Source organism: Paroedura picta, chromosome 5 (assembly GCF_049243985.1).
Source record: "Paroedura picta isolate Pp20150507F chromosome 5, Ppicta_v3.0, whole genome shotgun sequence".
Taxonomy (NCBI): domain Eukaryota; kingdom Metazoa; phylum Chordata; class Lepidosauria; order Squamata; family Gekkonidae; genus Paroedura; species Paroedura picta.
Window position 1 is genome coordinate 80,616,607 of NC_135373.1, and position 21,148 is coordinate 80,637,754.

Genomic DNA, 21,148 nt, shown 5'->3' on the forward strand with positions numbered 1-21,148 from the left:
GTTGAGTGGTCCCCAGTGATAAAAAGGTTGGGGACCACTGCTTTAAAGAACACCAGTATTTTGAACTGTGCTGGAAAGGGCAAGGTTAATACAAGCAGGTAGTATACCTCAGACCTCAGAGGAGTCTGTACACATCCTCACTTGATTACATTGAGAAATATCCCAGACATCTTGTGGGGGGGAATTTGTGGGTTTGAAATGAATATAGTTTATGTTGCCTGTGTCTATTTAGCACATTTAACCATGAGAAATAATCTTCAAAGATTAACATTGAATTGAGCACATATTTCCATGGATACAACCATGAGGTCACCTGTTCTGGTTTGAATCGACACATTAAGGAAGCTGCAGAAGCCCTCAAAATCATATTATATGTGTGTGTGTGTGTGTGTGTGTGTGTGTATGTATGTGAGTGTATGTGTATTTTTAAATTAAATTTTGACATAGTAGATACTGTTTTTACTTTTAAAAAGATTTGTCATCATGATGAAATTACAGTTTTATCAATAAACAGTGGTGTAAAACATGAAAAATATTTAAAATTCAGTATTATAAAGAAAATCTCATTAAACTTGCATAATTGGGTGGAAATACCATTTCTGAAGGTATTAAAATTGGACTACAACGTCCAGTGCATGCTGCAAACTCATGATTGTATCACAATTCTTATCTGTAAATGTTATGGGATTATGCAAATTTGTAACTTTGCCCGCAGGTTGGGGACCACTGGTCTAATGGATTATTTTGGGGGGCAGTTATCAAGTCACATCTGACTCATGGTGACCCTGTAGAGTTTCAAGGCAAGATATCTTTGGAGGTGGTTTACCGTTACTTGCCTCCATGTTGGCCCTTGTTGTTTGCCTACAGAGAAGTTGCACAGACTAGTGCTAGGTTTAGCCCCTTTGAACTCTTGCATGTGCAAGGTTCCCTTGACATTGTCAGAGCGGTGTGGGAATGAGAAAATGTTCCTGAACTAGAGGTCATGGTGCAATATATGGATACTATGGAGAAGAGACTCCAGTTATTCCAAGTAGTCAGCAAAGGTGATTGTAGGTACTTTAGATGATTGTAGGTACTTTATTTTAATGCCCTTGAATATCACAATATGTATAGGGAAACACTGATGGATGCATTCTAGAAAATGTATAATATCTGGTTAGAACTAGTCTGTGTTGGATGACGTTCACACTAGTTGCTATGCCAAAATACCACAGAGAGTAGCTTTATTGCATAATCTCAATGTCTCATATATAAATGGTTTACATAAAGAAAGCTAGTGTATAGTTGTTAGAGCAGACTTTCTCAACCAGGGTTTCATGAAACTCCAGGGTTCCTTGACAACCCGAATGGGTGGGAGTTAATTTTAAAAAATATTTTTTAATTTGTTAAACATTTTTGGGTGATATGCCTGTCTCCCCCCAAATGGCCAATGATGGACCTGGACGCAGTGGACAGAGGAGGGGCCCTGGTTGGGCATGTACACAGCTATACTTTCCAACTATATTCTGCATAAATACACCACTTCTTAGATTTCTTGGGGCCTGAAGAATATTTCCGGGGGTTTTCAAAGGTTAAAAAGTTGAGAGAATCTGGGTGAGAGTAATGCACTAGGATCTGGGAAAGCCAGGTTCTAATCCCTAGTCTGCCATGGAAGCATACTGGGTGACCTTGAGCCTAACCTACTTCACAGGGCTGCTGTGTGAGGATAAAATGGAAGAGTAGGACAATAAGCTGCTTTGGGTCCCCACTAAGGAAAAAGTTTGTATCTGCTGGACCTCCAGAAACCCGTCCCCACAATCTGATCCCAAACTGACCAATTTACAGAATCATGGTTGGAAAGTTAATGTTGCTAGTGGGAAATGTAATTCTTGTTGTTTTCAATTATGGAATCCACTATTATTGTTTCTGATGTCATCAATTGTGCTATATTATCCCTAAGTTTTATGTAAACCACCCTGGGCCTCAGGGGAGGGCAGTATAGAAATATAATAAATATATAAGTGAAGTAGAATAATAGAGTTGGAAAGTACCTCCAGGGTCATCTTGTCCATCCCCCTGCACAATGCAAGAACTCACAACTATCTGCCCACCCACAGTGACCTCAATTTCATGCCCAAGTGATCCCTCCACGAAACATCTCCAGAATCCAGTGTGGCCTGGAGGAAATTCACCTACCATCCCACAGCAGCAATCAGCAATTCCCTGGATAAGCAAGGAAGGGCACAAGAGGCATAGACTGACACATCCCTTCTTGCCCACCCACTCACAATCTGCCTATGTTGATAAAATCAGCATGGTAAAACAATGTTAGATACTGTTTTTGTGACTGCTAAAAAGTAAACCCATGTGCATATGTATTTAACCCCCACCCCTGCCATATACTGTGTAAAAAGTTGCTGTCACAGTCATGATTAATTACATGAGCTGTAAGCAAGAATGTGCACACATATCGCATGTTACTCTTTGAGTGAGCAAGCAGTGTGGAGCCTTCGTGCAGGCCTGTCCTGACTGGCTCTTGTAAAAAAGGAACTTGACGTTTTCCTGAGTGCTACTGCTGGTTGCCGCATCCTTCTGTGACTGTGGAAGAGTGGTCTCTCCTCTCAGCACAGAACGTTGCTTTGTTGCTCAAGCCTGACTCTCTGAACCAGAAACGTTTTTTTTAAAACTATGGCTTCCGTCGGCGTTTAACAAGCCTCCGCCCCCCGCGGCAGGTGCTTCTGATGCCGAAGTGGCTTTTGGGCCCAAGCGCCGCCGTGGGGCCCCAGGGCGATTGTGCCCGCTGCGTGGAGATGCGGGTGCGGACAGGCGGGCGGGCAGGTGGAGCTGGAGGAGGAAACGCAGCTCGGCGCCTCTGCCAGTGATGCTGTTCTTGGGGGCGGGAGCAGCTCTTTCCCTCCCGCTGAGCTCATCCGCGCCGCGGTCCTCGCCTTCCCCGCACTGCAGATGTCCCCGGGCCCCGGGAGCGGCGTGTCCTCTCCGTGCCGGCGCGTGGAGCCTGCCGCCTGCCTGCGCCAAGGGCCTGCGTGTGCGTCATCGGGGGAGCGAGCCGGGGCGCCGGCGCGAGTGGCTGCCTGGGCCCCATGAGGCAAGACAGGCTGACGAGCTCCCTCCGCCGCGGGGGCAGCCGGGGCCTGAAGAGGCCGAGCTCGGGCGGCGGGGGCGGCGTGGGCACCATCCTGAGCAACGTCTTGAAGAAGCGGAGCTGCATCGCCCGCACCGCGCCTCGCCTCCTCTGCACGTTGGAGCCGGGTGAGGAGGGCCGCCTGGGCCGGGCCGGGCCGCCGCCCGTTCCCGCCTTTGTTTGAAAGCGGCGCTGCCCGCAGTCGGCCCCCCGGCTTCTTCCCTGCCTCGTGCCTTCAGCCAGGCTTAACCCGGGCAGGCAGCGGTCGAAGCGCTTAAGCCGGGGAGGGGAGGGGGCGGCTCTTCGGCTGCGCTCCCCGGGGATGGATGGATGGAGGCGCGAGGGAGATGGCCCTCTCTGCGCAGGAGGTGGGACCAGGGCGCCTGTCATCGGGGCGGGTCGTCGGGAGAGAGGAGCGAGGCTGCCGCGGCTGGGGCACAGAGCGACCCTACTAATGGCTGCTTCCTGGGGAGAGACTCGGCAAGGCTGTGCCAGGAAGCCAGAGAGAAAGGCCCCGGCGATCGCGGAAGAGCCACCTGTGCAGGCGGGGCGGGCGGGAGTCCTCCGCTGACGCTCAGAGACTGTAGGGGCGGATTTTGTGCCCCTCCTCCTCTCTTGGGGGGAGGGGGAGGCGGATTCCAAAGTAGGAGAGGTGCAATCGTACAAGGAGGGTTAATAGTGCCGGAAGTAGACGGGGTCTGTTCAGATACTTGCCTTTTGATGTGCCGTGTAATTTGCAGGACCTGTAAACTGCGAAATGATGCTGGATGGTTGAAGGATAGATTGCATCTTAATTAAATCATTTTTGGCCGAAACATGAGTCTATCCTTCCTTCAGTACAGTGTCATTGGCCAGGAGGCAATTCTAATGTTTGCAAACATAATTTCCCTAATTGGTGCCTAAAATAGAGCTTGAGGACACTGGGATACAGTCTTCTATTTTTAGATTATTTTAGATTAAATTGTTCTATTTATGGAAGTAGTAATATCCTTTCTCCAAACCTAGTGCAATTATACTATCATATCAAGTTAATATAAAATTGATTTTTGTCATTACTCTAGGAAACTGCCTTTGGTCACCCTTTTGTTTGCTAATTGTTAAGCATTTTTAAGGCAGTTTAAAAATGCCAAAATTTTCAGTGTTTTAGGCTCTTTGTTCATTTTTAGTCTTGGTGTTGGATTATCTTTATCTGAACTGTTCATTTTTGTATCCCTTACATAAATGTTTTGTAGTTGGCATATGTAGCACTGGAAAGTATTTGTTTTGATCTGAAGACATCAATAGCATTTTAATTAAAAAGAAGATTTTATGGATTTAAATTTGCATCAAGAATCTCAAATTACTTCTGCAGTTCGCTGTGGAATAAACTGAATAGTTGTTTGCTGCTAAATATGTATCAATGCATGAATCTTTTACACATCAACTATAATACTTAATTTGCTTCCATCTGTACATAGGAGTCATGAATATAAGAGTTAAAAAATTATTGGGTGCAAACCTGGGTGTGACAACATACATTCCCTAAAATTGGGAAGCCTATGTAGCATACAAAGTTCTCACCCAACTCTAGGGAATATATGTTGTCACACTGATGGGATTGGTATCTATGTAATGCCATATTCAGAACATTCTAGAACCAAATGAGGGCAGTCCTATACATGTCCCTAGATGCAGAGGAAGTATCTTTTCTTTCTATTAGTATCAGTTAATACAACTGTTTTTATGCTGGGCTTTCGCATTACATTTTTTCTTTTTGTAGAATACGCTTTGGATTTGTCCAGATGCTTTCCCCTTTTCCTCTATGCTCACAACTAAAGATTTTCAAATCAAATTAGCTTGAGGAGATTTAAGTTTTTAAAAGAGCAGAATTTGATCGTATAAAACATGTGTTTTCTTAACATAGGTTTGTTGGAGAACAGAGACACAAGTCTTCATAAAGCCACTAAACATGTACAACAGCACCATACTTGGTGAATTAGTAACTAATAATAAAAGGCAGGGATAGTATTGATTATTACTGAAGACACTTAACAAAATAGCCCTTAAGCATGGTCTGTATATCATTGTGCCTAGAATCAGAGGATGACATTTCAGCACCTTGGGTTTGGACAGCGGCATTTTATTCCTCTTGAAGATATGTCTTTTATAATGCACCTAGCATTAACTATCATGTAGCATTTTATATCCAGAAATTCTGCAGATACGTTTCTTGTTTAATTAAGTCTGCATAAAACAGAAAGTACACTTGTGTTATCCTAAATTCAATCCGATACCTGAAAACTGGCTTCCCAATGTACTATTCCTTATTTTGTATACAGGATAATGTAAGTAAGACTAAATGTAGACAAGCCAGAAGCTGTTCACATGAAAATTTATTTTATATGTTTAATTATACATTAACAACACAACATAGACAAAAAATCAAGTGCAAAACAAAAGTTGAGACTAAGGAGAAAGAAGAAAACAAAATGTTTCCATTTATTGCTATATGTTTGGTTTTACAACTTCAGCAAAATTGTTGCTACAACTCCACTTCATATACCTATTTAATGTGTCCAATCACATCTTTCCATAGATTCCTAGATTCCTAGTATTGAGTAGAGGATGAAGAGTTGAGTGCTGATTAGCAAAAAAGATAAATGGCATAAAAGCTTCCATGCTCAATTTTTTTGTTAAGTAATACGTTAAGTTTTCCAATGCAGCTATAGTCCATAGATACTTGTACTGTATATATGTCATCATTTTAAGTGTAGACTTTTGAAATTTGGTTTATTTATAAAGAGAGGTTTGTCTAATGTTATAAAAGAATGATGGGATCCTCCCCATGAACTATACATTCTGATTAGGATGAGAATGTGTACAAGTGACTGCTCTGATAGGTGTGTTCAAACTCTAGTTGTCTTTACTAAATGTAAAAGTGTGTTCCAGTATGGAACTGAATATTCTAGAGAAATAATATGGACTATGCATGATTTTAGTGAATCTTGCATTCTATAAGCATAGAACATTATGGCTGCTATTAGAGAGGCTCCTCCCCTGAATTACTTTGTGAATGGGGAATCACCACAGCTCTCTTTTCTATTGTATGAACATAATAATTAGTAATTTCCTCCTGTATTTCAGCTTTCATAGCAAGATGAATATTAGGAAGACAAGATAATTAGTAAAATTATTGGTAGGGACATGCATAAAGAAAGGGGCCGAGTAAAACTCTGCAGTAGAATTTCTGGCTATTTTTCTCATATTGAAAAACTGATTGCACTATCTCATATTTTGTTCTTATTATTTTATTATTTTTTCAAAATGGTCACATTGTATCAAAGGCTTTCATTTCTCACAAGTTTTGTAAATGAACATACTGTCCTACTATACAGCTTATGTATGAGTGAGAACAGGCCTAGTGATGTTTCTCTATGTGCAGTTACTGTGGCTGCATGGGAAATAATAATTCTTTAAATGTTTCTTTTGTAAGTAGTAAGAACTTACAATTTCTTCTCTAGAACTGTAAAATACAAAAGCTTCTAAAGAACTGTCTTTTTGCACAAGGGATGAGTTTCTCTTGCACATAAATTTTACTGTTTTAGGATATTCATGTGTTAATATTTAGTTCTTGTGATGTTTTCATGTTCTAAATTGGAATTTTAGACATTTTTATTTATTTTTACTGCATAGGAGTGGATACAAAACTGAAGTTTACTCTTGAGCCATCTCTAGGTCAGAATGGTTTTCAGCAGGTAACACATTACTATTATTAAATTCTGAAATTCTTCTGAATTCATATAGTATAATTATTTTCATTCTAGATTGGTTTAGAATTGCATTATATCCTAATGGGGTATAATAATTGCCACTACAAATGTCATTGTTCCAGTGGCATTTTGAACCATTCAAGTTGTTAACACTGATAACACTATATGCCAAAGAACTTATTATTATTGTTATGCATGACACAAAAGTAGCACATCTAATCATTTATGTACTTAATATCTAATCATATTAAGTACTTCATTTTTTGTTGTTTCTGCTATACAGATAAATGATTAGATGTGCTACTTTTGTGTCCTGCATAACAATAATAATAATGTCATATTTATTTACCTGAAAGTAAGGTACCTACCTACCAAAGAATTATACAAGAAAAGTTTATTACCATGTATAATTGCACTTAGTGCATGAATTTAAGACAAAACTGTTCTTGGAAAACAACTAGTTATCATTTTGGGTCAATGGGTATCTGCAAACAACTTATAATAAATAAATGAAACCAGTACTGTATGTTGATAAAATTACATTATGTGTGATTTTGAACTGGCATTATCTAACCTTGCTTGGAAACTTGTTTTTAGTGGCATGATGCACTTAAAGCAGTGGCTAGGCTGCCAACAGGGATACCGAAGGAGTGGAGAAGAAAGGTATGTACATTTCCCTAAGTGTATTATGCTACAACTAGGGGCAAAGCCCGCTGTCTCCAAGAATACAACGGGCGCTAGAGCTTGGCAGTGGGAAGAGGAAGGGGAGGAGTTGTCCAGTCTGTAAGGGCATGGGGTTGTCATGTGTGTTGTGTGGGAGGTTGTGGTGGCATGGTGGCAAATGAGGCCATGGGTGTGGAGATATGGGTGTCAAGAACCTGTGGTGTGGAATGTTCGTTGATTGTGGGAGAGGACTGACCTTTGGGAATTGTGGCATAGTGGTTACAGATGAGCTTTCCAGAGCCATGTCCTCAGATATGTGAAGGGAAAATCAGACTGGAGACTCTTCTTAGGGGAAGATTACATGGCAACCAATTCCCCCCAGTTCTGCGTCATTTCCCTTCTTGTGTGAATTAGGCCACATTCACCGAAATGCCCCTCTGTCCTAATACACATGGGGTAGTCACAGTACACAGGTGTCCACCCTGTTCCTTCTGTCTCCCATATTTTCACTGTTGGTAAAATGTTATGTGCCCACATGCTTCTTTCATGGTTGCTCCTTAGAAGAACGGATTTTTGTACCCTATTGCTTACTACCCAAAGGAGTCTCAAAGCGGTTTACAAACACCTTTTCCATTTGTCTCTCCACAATAGTCAACCTGTGAGGTATGTAGGGTTGTGAGAGATCTGAGAGAACTGGGAATGGGCCGCAGTGACCCAGCAGGCCTCAGGTGTCTCAAAGCATTTTCCAATCGTCTTCCCCTTCTCTCCCCATAGCAGACTCCCCATGAGGGAGGTGGGGTAGCGAGCCTCACAGGGAAGCTGGCAACCCTAAGAGGAAGACTGTCTGTGCACAGCAGTCTTGACCTTAGTAAGGTTTTTAATACTGTTTTTTTTATTTGCCAGGCCAAGGTTATTTGCCAGTTACTATTTCAGTTACGATGTGTCTCCAGACATTTACTTGATCTCTATTTAGTTTCAGGCTGTAAATATTTATTTAGATCTTCCAGCACTTTCCAGACTCACAGGACTGATGCTGGTCTGCCTGTCTGCGCTCCAGAATATAAACAGTTGCTGATAAGGGCTGGCAATAACCCATGGGCCAGGAGGGACACTCCTGCACCACTCCCTACCAACTGCAGGCAAAAATGGCTCATTTGAAGGCTGGACTCTGAGGCACTGTATGATTTTGAAGTCCCACCTCCAAACCTCCAGGAATATTTCCAACCCAGGTGTGGCCTGGAGAGCTCCTGGAATTACAGCTCACCTGCAGAGTATAAAGATCAGTTCCCCAGGCAGAAAGGGCTACTTTGGATAGGGTTGTGGTAGAGACGAAACATTTAAGGCTTCCCACACAGGTTGCTGTTGAATTGAAAGACTTGAGGACTACTGCACAGGGTTGTTGTGCAGATGAAACAGGAGACAAAAGAGCCAGCTTCCTCTGCAGAATAATGCTGTGCAGTGGCCTCAAATCTGCAGAGAGTTGCCAAGAAGAAAGACACATGGCTTGGCTGTGTCTAACCCCCGGCCAGAGCAGTATTTTAAGTGAGAAGGGGCTTTTCTGTGTCTTCTCTGTCAGGCAACTGTTTAGCAGAAGGGGAAAGTCCCCCCCCCTCAAAAGGAATGCCCTCAGGCTCCCCTGCGTTGCTCTTGGAAAGGCCTCCCTCCCCTCAGTCAGGGGCTGTTAGAGGCTCCTTCGCAGCAAGCCTGAAGGGGGGAGGGGGAGCACTCTGCAGCCTCCTGCCAGCTCTGTCAAGGTTCTGAGGCCATTTGCAGTTGGACATGACAGTTAGGACAGCCTTGGGGCGAAAAGGGCTGGCGCAGCCTGTCCAAGCCTCTGTTCTCATCCCCTTTGGCAGCCCTACTGACCTCCTCTCCCTTTGGTGGTCAGGAGCAGACTGGCAGCCAGACTGGGCTGGGTGAATGGAATTTTGGTCTGTCCTGGTGAGGGGCCAATAGGAAGGCACTTTGCGTGCCTCCCCATTGGCTGCTTGGCCCTGGATGGACACTCGGAGGGCCCAATCAGGAGCTGCTTCGCGGCTCCTGATTGGGCCCTCTGAGTTTTTATCCTGGACAGGGCCCGTCCTAACTCCTCCCCAGGTGGCCTTACTCTTTTATTTAATAGGACCCTGTCTATGTCCAATGGATGTAAACAAGAAAAGGCTCATACTGTCATACTAATTTTAAAATATTTGTGTATAGAATGGTTCCTGCCAATTTTAAAGGTGAACATGAAAATTTGGGTTATAGTAATTAGTTTTTCATTTGAAATACATAAAAGTGAAAACTGATCTTATCTTACTGTGATAACTGAAAGATGGAAATCTACTGATGCCCTCATGCTCCAGGACTGGAACTACCCTGGTAGTTGATGACTGATAGTTCTGAATTAAATCAGGTCCTCATGTGGAGAGTTGGTCCTCAGCATATGTATCTGAGAATGGCTGGAAAAGAAAGAGTTCTGGAGAACGACAGAGTCATTCAAAATGCATATTAGGGAGTAGCATATTAAAGGAAATGACTATGTATGAATAAACAAAGTTAATGGTGTAGAAAGAATCTCCACTGGAAAATCATAGTATTTTAACTAGAGTTCTCTGCTTTGATGTTTCTTTTAAAGAGTTATCAATTAGCTCTCTGTATATAATTATCCAGTTCTTAGCTGCACTGGCCAGATATTTCTTCTTTTTTGCTTGAAAGTACACATATTTTAAGTTAATCGGGCAGAATGTTTAGTTTTTCTTGCTGTATTTTCCCCTTGCAAGGTAGCATTTTTCCATACCAAAATCAGAGAGAAGCAAATGAAGGCAAAATGTGGGAAGGAAGTAACAGGACATCCAACAGCCAATAAAATAGGAAGTATGTGGAAAGCTTCCTAGTGTATGTACATGCTGCAAAGTGGAGGGGAAAGGGCAAGAGCCAAAGAAGACCAGCATGTATATGATTGAAATATAGAATGAGGTATTTTCATTGCATTGGTGAAAGCTTTGCAAAGGGTGGTCTATATAATTAAAATGTTTGCGTACTATTTTATTATTAGACATCGATCTATTAACTGTGTAATCAGTTTTTCTAGATATAGGTAGAATGAATATGAGTACTACACTTGGCAACTATATAATCATCCATAACTTTTGTTTAAAGGAAAGATCTGTTGAAGAGTTGTATTTTGGTCTCTCCTAAGGTTTGGCTCACCTTGGCAGATCACTACTTAAGAAGCATAGCAATAGACTGGGATAAAACAATGCGCTTCGCTTTCAATGACAGAAGTAATCCTGATGATGACTCCATGGGTATTCAAATTGTAAAGGTACAGGTATTTTGGTCTACCTGCTTATTCTGTAATTGGACTAGCCAAGGGAGTTAAAACATTGCTATTCCTTTGCTTAAAGAAGAGGAGCTGTTTTTTATCTGCCGCTTTTCACTACCCAGAAGCATCCTAAAGTGGCTTGCAAACACCTTTCCCTTCCTCTGCCTACAACAGGCACCCTGTGAGGTAGGTGGGGATGAGAGATTGCCCTTTGGTTCACAACCCTGGCCCTCATCCAGGCTTTAAGTACCTGTAGCAGGAGAGAATTGGGACATGTTAAGAAAAACAACAACACATCCTGTAGTTGGGCACTATTTAAATCTGCAAATAGGCAGTTTTATTCCATTTTTTGCTGCCCTTCCTCCAAGGAGCTGTGAGAGAGAATGACTGATTTGAACTTGGCTCCCTGTGATGCTTAAGCACCTCCCACTCTTTTAGAGTGGCATAATATTAGCTTACAGGTGCCTGTGATTTCAGATCTCTTGCTACTGTCAGCATCATCTCATTCAACATCAGACAATTGAATGTAGTAATTAGGGTACATCAAGGGAAACCTGTGTTTAACTGGATTGGGAGGGAAAATGGAAGCAGAATTTAGCATCTTCTGAAACCGGAACTTTCCAAAGATTCCTGAGAAGATCACCTTTGGTTGACTGAGAAAAACCACCTGACTATGGGATAAAGGACTATAATTGGCACTATAGCCTAGTAAGGGATATGTCTTGCTGTGGCTGGAATACTGCTGTGCTACTGCACCTCACTGCTTGGGCTTTTATGCTGTATTATCTTCTAATGCACCTAGGAGAATTGCCTTCTGCAGAACAGGTAGACAGCAGTGTTGTTTTATGGCAGTAATATGCTTGTTTTCTGAAACAGCAGGAATATGTAACTTTGTTGTCTAGAATATGTCTAGAAAATTGTAAATAAGCCCTCTTAAAACCTTGCCTTTTGGCTGCACAGTGCTTCGAATATTTGTATTTGTGACATTGTAAGGGTATTCACTACCTTGAGTAGTTATCTAGATATGTTCCTTGGGCATTGTGGAAAGCCAGGATATAAATATTTTAAATTAAGAAATAATGCAGACTGACCATTCCATAATATTCCAGTAGTGAACATTCTACATTCATACTCGCAGTATTTGTTTCCTTTCTCCTTTTACAGATGGCTGGTCTGATATAAATGCTTCATTTTAAAGAGCCAAAATTAACTTAGATGATCATCTGGCAAGCTTGAATGCATATACAAGAATTGTTCTCTTGGATTCTGTAATTTAACAGGAAATCTTAGGTTTGCTGTAATTTTCATATTGATTGATGCAAATGTAACAGTTGTTCAGTTAATAGTACAATACGTTTAACAAATACCTCATATTAAAATCTGCCATGTCAGTTTTCTTCTTGGTTACAATAGTGTGGTAAGGGATGTAGAATACATTAAAGAAAGCGTATGTTGGCACTCCATCTCTTTACTACCTTCCCTTTTCTTAGGATCTCCATCGAACTGGATGCAGTTCTTACTGTGGCCAAGAGGCAGAGCAAGACAGAGTAGTCTTAAAGCGGGTTTTACTGGCATATGCAAGGTGGAACAAATCGGTGGGATATTGCCAAGGTTTTAACATTCTAGCAGCCCTCATCCTGGAAGTGATGGAAGGCAATGAGGGAGATGCTTTAAAAGTGAGTAAAGCTACCTACTGTGTTAATCCACATCATGTTTTGCTGGCTGTTGAAAAGTTGTCCTCAGAAAACTGCTGTGTATCATAACTGACTTTTAAATGCCAGGCTTTGTGTTACTAAACAATTTTGTTTGGTTGATGTGCATAGGAATAGCCTGGCTAATTGTGAGCATAGAACAGCCCAATTTACATATTGGGCTAAACATATGTATTTTTAACAAACTAACTAATGTACTTGCAAAATCTTGGTCCTTGACCTCATGAGGTCTATGTGATACTTACTGCTACCTTTTTCTACTTTGTTTTCAGATAATGATTTACTTAATTGATAAAGTGTTGCCTGACAGCTATTTTGTCAATAACCTTCGAGCATTGTCTGTTGACATGGCTGTGTTTCGAGATTTATTAAGAATGAAACTACCTGAGCTTTCCCAACATTTGGATACTCTTCAAAGAGCTGCCAACAGGGAGAATGGAGGTAAACTTTCACAAAAATCCATACAGTTATTTTCCTCATTTGTTTCCTATTTTTCCATTCCTATGATGCTTCAAAACGTATATTTTTTTGTCTTGACGCGTTCCTAGGGAGCAATAAGTTCATGATTTAAAACTAGCGCATGTTCATTGGGAAATGAATAAGCAGGAATCTGTCAACCAAACCACTTTTGGCATTTAAGTGTCCTGTTCTTTTAATGGCTGTAACTTGTGCTTGTGTGCGTATATGTGTCTAACATATGTATGGTATTTCTTGAGTAGTCTGTCCATCTCTGTCTCTTTGTCTCTTTCTTGGTATATGCTTTGAGGATTTTAACAATATGCAAGGAGATGTTGGAGAGAGGGAAATAAAGAGCATGAGTGGATTAAAGTTGAAGCTTTCTCGGCTACTGTATTGTTGCTGAGTTTATGCCATCTGTGGGGAAAAAGCAAGAAAATCCTTTCCAGACTAGATGTTAGTAGGCATTTTAGTGTTGTTTTGTAGAGATAGAGTAGGTAGACAGTAGACTGCAACCTGATACTTTACCACTGGCCGATTTCTGGGATTTGGCATGTGTGGTAAACTAGAAGAAGATGCCTTTGAATTGCAACTGACTGAATGGCAACCTTGTCCATGGGGAGCTGGGACACGGGGACTTCCAGACAAGAGACAAGCAAAGCTGGTTTGTCATTGCCTTCCTCCGCATGACATGTTAAAAAAGCCCAACAAACCACCAGTAAGTTTAGACAGGTCGGGTTTCAAAACAGTGCCAGTCCATTTTTACTGGCCAGTTTATTTTTACTGGCTTTCTGTTGATTTTCAGAAACAATTTAAAGTACTAGAGTTAACCTTTAAAGTCCTAAATATTTTATATATCTTTCAACTTATACCCCACCCCTCCTGGTAAGCCGGCTCAGTTGAGAGTATATTTTCTAGAACCCCATTTTCCCATATGAAGACACTTTCCCTTTCTTAATAGCTCTACTGAGGCATTCCCTGATGTTTACAGTAGATTTTAATGTGCATTTTCAGTGGTGGCAACAAAGTTATAGAGCTCTCCTTTCAGGGATGTTTGCGCTCTCCAATCTTTGTTGGCTCTCTGATGCCAAGCACAGTCAGTTTTGTTCCAGAAAGTGTTCTGGTGTGTTTTCTAGCAGTGCCTGCTTGTTCAATTTAATGCTAATTTTAATAAATTGTGGTGTCAATACAGTTGATTTTACTTGCTACGGTGCATTCATTTTATTTCTATGTCGATTTTAACTTACATATAAATCTATGTGAGCTGTCCTAGAGAAGTGTTTTTTTTAAATATTCAAAAGGCTAGCTACAATCACATAAATTAATGGTCCAGAAATGAATGGATCCATAACTCTGAAATAAATGCATTCCTGCTGTACAGTGATATCATTTTTTATAATGTAGGCAAATAACAGCCGTGCGTGTGTATGTGTGTGTGTGTGTGTGTGTGTGTGTGTGTGATGTCAAGAATATAATTCTGTACTCTTTCTTAATCATTGTATTAATAAAAATATTTTCAATAAATTTATTTATTTTTGCATTTATATACCGCCCTCCACAAAAGCTCAGGGCGCTTTACATGGAACTGAAGGAAATTTTACAGAGAACATTACATATAACTAATTATAATATTATTAATTGATAACAACAAGTAACTGTATAACATTTAACAATAATAATAAAACAATAATACAACATGTCCATGAGTCTTGGTGGATTTCTGGGGGAGGGGGAGAGGGGGGGCAGAAGCCTGCTGGTGTTGTTGATTGATTGTGCCTGGCTTCAGCCAAATAACTCTTGATGACCCTCAGTTGATGCTTGTGTATTTCTGTTTCAGGTGGTTATGAACCTCCACTTACCAATGTCTTCACAATGCAATGGTTCCTGACTCTCTTTGCTACATGTCTTCCTAACCATACAGTTCTAAAAATTTGGGATTCTATATTCTTTGAAGGCTCAGAGATTATACTGAGAGTATCACTGGCTATTTGGGCCAAACTAGGAGAGTAAGTATCTTCTTTTTTGTTCTGTGCCTCAACTTAATATGTGTTTATGGAAGTGCTTTGTTGAGTGGCATTAAATTGCTCAAAACTATGACCATTCACTTTCTCAGGTGCAGCACTAAAATTACTTGAACTGTTGATGGATCTTCTGAGGTTTATGTATGGAAACTTTTCATCATGCTGATCACAAGCCTCACATTGCCTTCAGCCTCCCTAATGTCCAATCAGGAGCCAGGGAAAGGGGAATTATCTTCTTGCTCTCACAGGCAATTTTAAATTAGGGCAATAAGCTTCACATTGCAGTTCAGAAATTCATACAAAATTCCTTCTCTTTACAAGAATTATGCCAGCATTCCTGTTTGCCTGTTACCAGGGCAACCAAATTGATAGATGAACTCTTGTAAAATGATGTAATTTCTGTAAAAATGTTAAAGCTTGCTGTGCTAGAGGGGCAGTGGAATGAACTGGTAAGGATGATGAGGACCAGGGCCAACAGTGTAGCAGGCAGGTGAGCAGGTGGGTACTGCTACCATTGCCACAAGAAGTAAAAGATCTCGAGCTGCCATTTCCTTTGCAGTACTCTGCCCCCAGAACTCATTTCTTTTTCCTTATCTCAGTAGATCAGTGCAGGAGTCCTCCTGTGGTGCACCTGTGTTAAGGGGAGGGAAAACAGCTTGGATTGATTGAAAATTAGTGCAAAAAGAGGATGACTAGAAGACCGTTTATTACATATGAGGATACCATGGAAACGTATATGTTGTAGCAGTCTTTGCAAATGAAATATTTCTGCATATCTTTCACTGATATAACAATAATGAACTAATGTTCATTGAAAACTAGCACCGCCTATTTTTTAAAAAAGATCTAAAAAGGGCAGTGGAGAAGGGCTGCCTGGCCAGTGAGGCTCTGAGGAGCATGGCCAGCTGGCCTCCTCCCACTCTCTGGTGATCAGGAGGCCTGAGAGTGTGGCGGCCCAGTCAGTGAGCTGGGCCACCTGGGCTGGTACAGTGCCACAGAACATAGATGGCCAGCCTCTGCACTTTCCAGCAGGCAGGAGGGCTCCCACAGTGTGGCAGCCCAACTGGTGGCTTCCCCCGCTCTCGGGCAGGCAGGAGGCCTAGGAGTATGGTGACCCATCAACAATGCTGCTGAGCATGGCTGGCCTTCCCCACTTCCCTGAGGGTGAGAGGTCTCAGAGCATGATGGCCCAGCCATGGGAACTGGGCCACTGGGGCCAGTGCTGCACCCCTGGCAGAATGTGTCCAGGCAGCCTGCTCCCCCCCACCTTGGGTTACCTACTGCTGGCTCTTCCTTCTCCCAAGTCCCTAGAAGTAGCACAGAGGAGGAGGATGAAGGCAAGGTAGACCTGCAATTGACCCTCAGTGGGGAAGTTCCCCCACTGAGTGCCAATCATAGCGGGTTTTAACTGGTGCATCATCAGCATGCAAACTGGGTTTTACTAGGGCTACAGATCTGCCTAACGATTTGGTAATTAAAGAAACTATTTACATGGAAAGGAAATAGAAACGGATGCTGATTTTGTGTTAGCACTAACAAAAATGAGGTGAAGAAAGTAGAAAAGTAACATTCTACTAAATTGATTTTTATGTTTTTGAAAAAGATAATTGGAACAATTTTATTTGGGTTGCCAGTTATTTACATTGAAAACAAGGACCCCCTGCTCTCACAGAATGAGCAAATGTTGTCATTGACTTCAAGGGTAATTGTAAGCAGAAGCTTGTTGGTTCAGCTGGATTCTGTGACAGCTTCAGATCTTTTCTTCACACTCCCACTTTGTATTGCCTTTCTGAAAAGAGAGGTTGATGAAACAATTGTTCCAAATTAAAGGAACAAAAAGCCATTTAAGTCATTACTTACAATGTTAACATACAAACAGAAGGTTCAGATTTGTATTTTGCCCATTAAAAAGCCCTCTCAGTCATATCCCAAAACAAGCCTTTGAAGCAACTTAGGCTGAGAGAGTGTTCCAAGCTTACCAGGCAGAGTACATCCTCAAGAAGTGCCAAGAAATTTCATCAAAAGTTGTTTTCTTTCATTTCCAACTAATTACACAGGTCTATTCAGCATGGTGAGTAAAGCCAGCTTGGTGTAGTGGCTAAGAGTGGCATCCTCTAACCTGGAGAACTGGGTTCAATTTCCCGCTTCTCCACATGCAGTCTGCTGGGTAACCTCAGGCTAGTCACAGTTCTCAGAGCTCTCTCAGCCTCACCTACCTCACAAGGTGTTTGTTGTGGGGAGAGGAAGGGAAAGCTGCTTTGAGGCTCCTTCCGGTAGTGAAAACCAACTATTCTCTTTTGTCCCTCCATTAAAGTCCTTTTGAAATAAATGGGAGTCCATTCCCACTATCCCTTAGGCAAGTAATGTTTCCAGTGAACTGTATAAACCTTCCATTTATTCACATCTCCCTAACAAATAGTTCTTCTATTGTAATCATTTATTTTTTGATAAATCTGTATATAGATTACTTGCTTATTTCTTAAGAATATGTAAAATATGAACTTCAGAATATGCAAGTGGGGACCCACAAGAAACTGGTGGGGAGAGGGCATCCCCTCCACCTTCCTTTCCTCCCCTCTCCCATTACTTGTATGCCTCTCACTCTTTCTGCATCCTGCCACCGGTTCTGTTACTCTCTCCCCAGTGTGTGTCGCTCTCAACTGACCTTTCCTCCCCTTTCTCAGGCTTGCCGAACTCCAAGTCAGCTGCCAAGCTTGGCTGGCCCACCCAGAGCAAATCCAGGGAAGGGAGGAAAGCAGAGGCCAGTTGGTTCACTCAGAGCAGCCAGGCCACCTCCCTTCCCTTCCCTTGCAAGCTTAACTGGAGCTGCTGTGGGCAAACTAACTGATCTGCCTCTCCTAATCTCCTTTCCTTTGCCAAACTTCCCTTTGCCCTGACGTCTCTTACAAGCTCATCTGCATCTTGGGCAGGTAGGCCAGCTGGACTCCACTCCCTAGCTCTCCCAGAGCTGCTTCAGGTGGCTAGTTGACGCCTCTCACATTGCAATCCCACCTTGCTTAACAGCACAGACAACACTTTTAATTTGGGGGGGGGAGAGATTTAAGCTCCCCAATGAATTGGACATGGGCTAATGGCATATTGCGTGTTACCAAAGTCAAGCTGCCTATTGTCAGAGCAGCCAAGGCTGCTTACCTTGATGCATCAGGGCCAAATGAGAATTTGTAGAGTACAGTGGCAAGCTGAAATAGATGATGCAACATGTGTGCTAAGAAACATTTCACTGTTACTCCTTTTAAGTATTATTTCTTGAGCTCACTGTGTTACTGCCCTTTGACTCTTAAGACCACCCTGAAGATTTCCGCTGTGTAAAGATCAATCAAATGCTATATAACAAAAACAAGGTGGTGGTGGTTGGGGGGATAGCTGTTCTGCTGTGGAAGTCAACTAAAGGCTCTTCCTTTGGATTGGAGCCCTGTTTATGTTAAGAACCATTGTTTCAAAATGAGTCCATCCAAATACTTAGAGTATGCATATGTGAAGTCTGTAGTTCAGCTTTTCATCTAGGATGTTAGATAGCAAGTAATCATTAGTTTTCTGGTTTTTTGTGAGAAATTTGTGGACCTTAGTTCATTTGTGTTGTAATGCAGGCAGATAGATTGTTGCGAAACTGCCGATGAATTCTATGGCACCATGGGAAGGTTAACCCAGGAGATGCTGGAAGACAGCCTCATTGACAGCAACGAACTCATGCAGGTTAGTAAGTACTGCCTAACAGGGCAATCTTGTTCTAACAGGGCAATCCAAAGTGAAATGTTTATTTTTTTTTAAATTTTTATACCACCGCTCTCCAAAGGTCTTGTGGCGGTTCACACATAATAAAATATAGTAAAATACTGTAAAAACACCATTTACAAACAAACGGTGATCAATTTCTGAAGATAATTCTAATCTCCCAATCCTTCCCCCCCTTTATCCTGAGGGTCAAGTTGTCTTACAGGTTGGCAAGGGACCAGATCTAATCATGCATATTGGGTGGGGGGTCCTATAATAGTAATACCGAGACTCTGCCTCGGCCTCAACCATATACCTGGCAGAAGAACTCCATCTTGCAGGCCCTGTGGAAAGCTGATAATTCCTGCAGGACCCTCAGCTTTTCTGGGAGCTCATTCCACCAGGTTGGGGCCAGAACCGAAAAGGCTCTGGCCTGGTTGAGGACAGGCAGATGTCCCAGGGTCCTGGGACAACCAGTAAATTCATACCCACAGAGTGAAGAGCCCTGCGGGGGGCATAAGCAACCAAGCAGTCCCACAGATAAGTGGGACCCAAGCCACGTATAGCCTTAAAGGTCAGTACTTGACCCAGAAGCAGACTGGTAACCAGTGCAATTGATGGAGCACCGTCTGAATATAGGCCAGTCTACTAGTGGCAGCTTGTGATGGGAAAGGTGGGTACCACAAATACTTGTCTGTAAGAAGAGATGACTGATCAAATAGAAGGCCTGACAATTTGCTTTCATTTTCAAATTCACAAAACATGTACAGGTCTTACATTTTCCATCTGTGCAATCCCACGCTTCCATCTTTGAACAGATAGATGATTGCTCAGAAATTTCTGAACAATTTGATCTAATAGCTCACATATATATCTCTATGAGAAATTTTTTCTAAGATGAGAGAAATACCTCATACCATAAAAAATGACAAATTGGAATGTTATGGTACGGTCATGTAGTTTTCACATAATTGGGCCTCTATAATATAGCCACAGAGCCTCTTGTGGCGCAGAGTGGTAAGGCAGCTGTCTGTAAGCTTTGCCCATGAGGCTGGGAGTTCAATCCCAGCAGCCGGCTCAAGGTTGACTCAGCCTTCCATCCTTCCGAGGTCGGTAAAATGAGTACCCAGCTTTCTGGGGGGTAAACGGTAATGACCGGGGAAGGCACTGGCAAACCACCCCGTATTGAGTCTGCCATGAAAACGCTGGAGGGCGTCACCCCAAGGGTCAGACATGACTCGGTGCTTGCACAGGGGATACCTTTACCTTTACCTTTAATATAGCCACTCCTGAATGGCTATTAGTAGTGGGTTTCATAAGATTATTAAAGAAATTAAAGGAATATTAAAGTGCTGTAGTGAAAATCTCAGAAATTGTATTTTATCTTTTAATGTTAAGATTGATAGGGTTGATGTGTACATAGTATTGTTATGATTTTATCATATTTATTATTTCAATAACAATTAGATCAATTTTAAATTTTAAATAAAAATCTTATAAGATAATTATGAATGATCTTTGGTTGGGATACAAGGCTTTCACTTGAGACCTGGAATAAACATTTGACCTCTTCAGTCAGTTAACCTTTAGAGACTGACTATCAAAGGAAATGCTTATCTCAATATAGTAGTGTGATTTAATGGTTAATGCAGTGCATAGAACAGGCAGAGTCCACTTCCATACTTCCTTTATGGAACAGTCCACCCATTACAGGGGCTGCTAATTGGTAACAAAACTGCAGGAATTTTGTTCTGCTTCTAGTTTGGTCCTTAAGTGAAGGTGCTGCTGAAAAGAAGTTCTTTACCAATCTTTGTTCTAACAAAACCTTTCCATTGGTAAAATAAAGATCAAATTGTGCAGGAATTGTGAGACCCCAAGAATACAGATAAAACATACATTCTTTGAATGGTAAAGATCATTTGGACACCACCTCTGTTCTGAAAACAAATGTTTTGGCATGAAGAAAATGGACACTCAAGCTGCTGCCATCATATTTGAAACGTTCCTCTGTCTTCAGCAGAACGCTTGTGCTACCTCTTCTGTCAGTCTTGGGAGTTGACTAACTATTTCTCATGGCTGGTTCTTTGTCTTTCCTGCAGGAAATACCTGTTGCCTGGGGCTACATGTCCTCTTTTTTTTTTGTGTCCATCATCTTTTAGGATCTTTTTAAAAAACTGATGAAAATGTCCTCATTTGGGGCTGGAAGGCTAGGAATATTCCTAGTCAGTCACAATTATCATAGTTTATATAGTAAAGGTAAAGGTATCCCCTGTGCAAGCACCGAGTCATGTCTGACCCTTGGGGTGACGCCCTCTAGCATTTTCATGGCAGACTCAATACGGGGTGGTTTGCCAGTGCCTTCCCCAGTCATTACCGTTTACCCCCCA

The 21,148-nt window shown here is 42.0% G+C and overlaps 1 protein-coding gene across 6 annotated transcripts in view; it reads left to right on the forward strand.

Moving 5' to 3' along the window:
* Positions 1-21,148, forward strand: part of TBC1D30 (TBC1 domain family member 30) — a 43,195-nt gene that overhangs the window by 14,163 nt on the left and 7,884 nt on the right. For 4 of the 6 annotated variants that reach the window (XM_077338700.1, XM_077338701.1, XM_077338704.1 and 1 more), the window contains exons 3-9: positions 6,794-6,855; positions 7,468-7,533; positions 10,715-10,840; positions 12,331-12,516; positions 12,825-12,993; positions 14,846-15,014; positions 18,638-18,743. In XM_077338700.1, coding sequence (XP_077194815.1) covers positions 6,794-6,855; positions 7,468-7,533; positions 10,715-10,840; positions 12,331-12,516; positions 12,825-12,993; positions 14,846-15,014; positions 18,638-18,743 — 884 coding nt within the window. Of the gene's footprint in view, positions 1-2,115; positions 3,250-6,793; positions 6,856-7,467; positions 7,534-10,714; positions 10,841-12,330; positions 12,517-12,824; positions 12,994-14,845; positions 15,015-18,637; positions 18,744-21,148 lie in introns of those variants that run through there. The other 2 variants (XM_077338702.1, XM_077338705.1) reach the window with 2 other exon arrangements.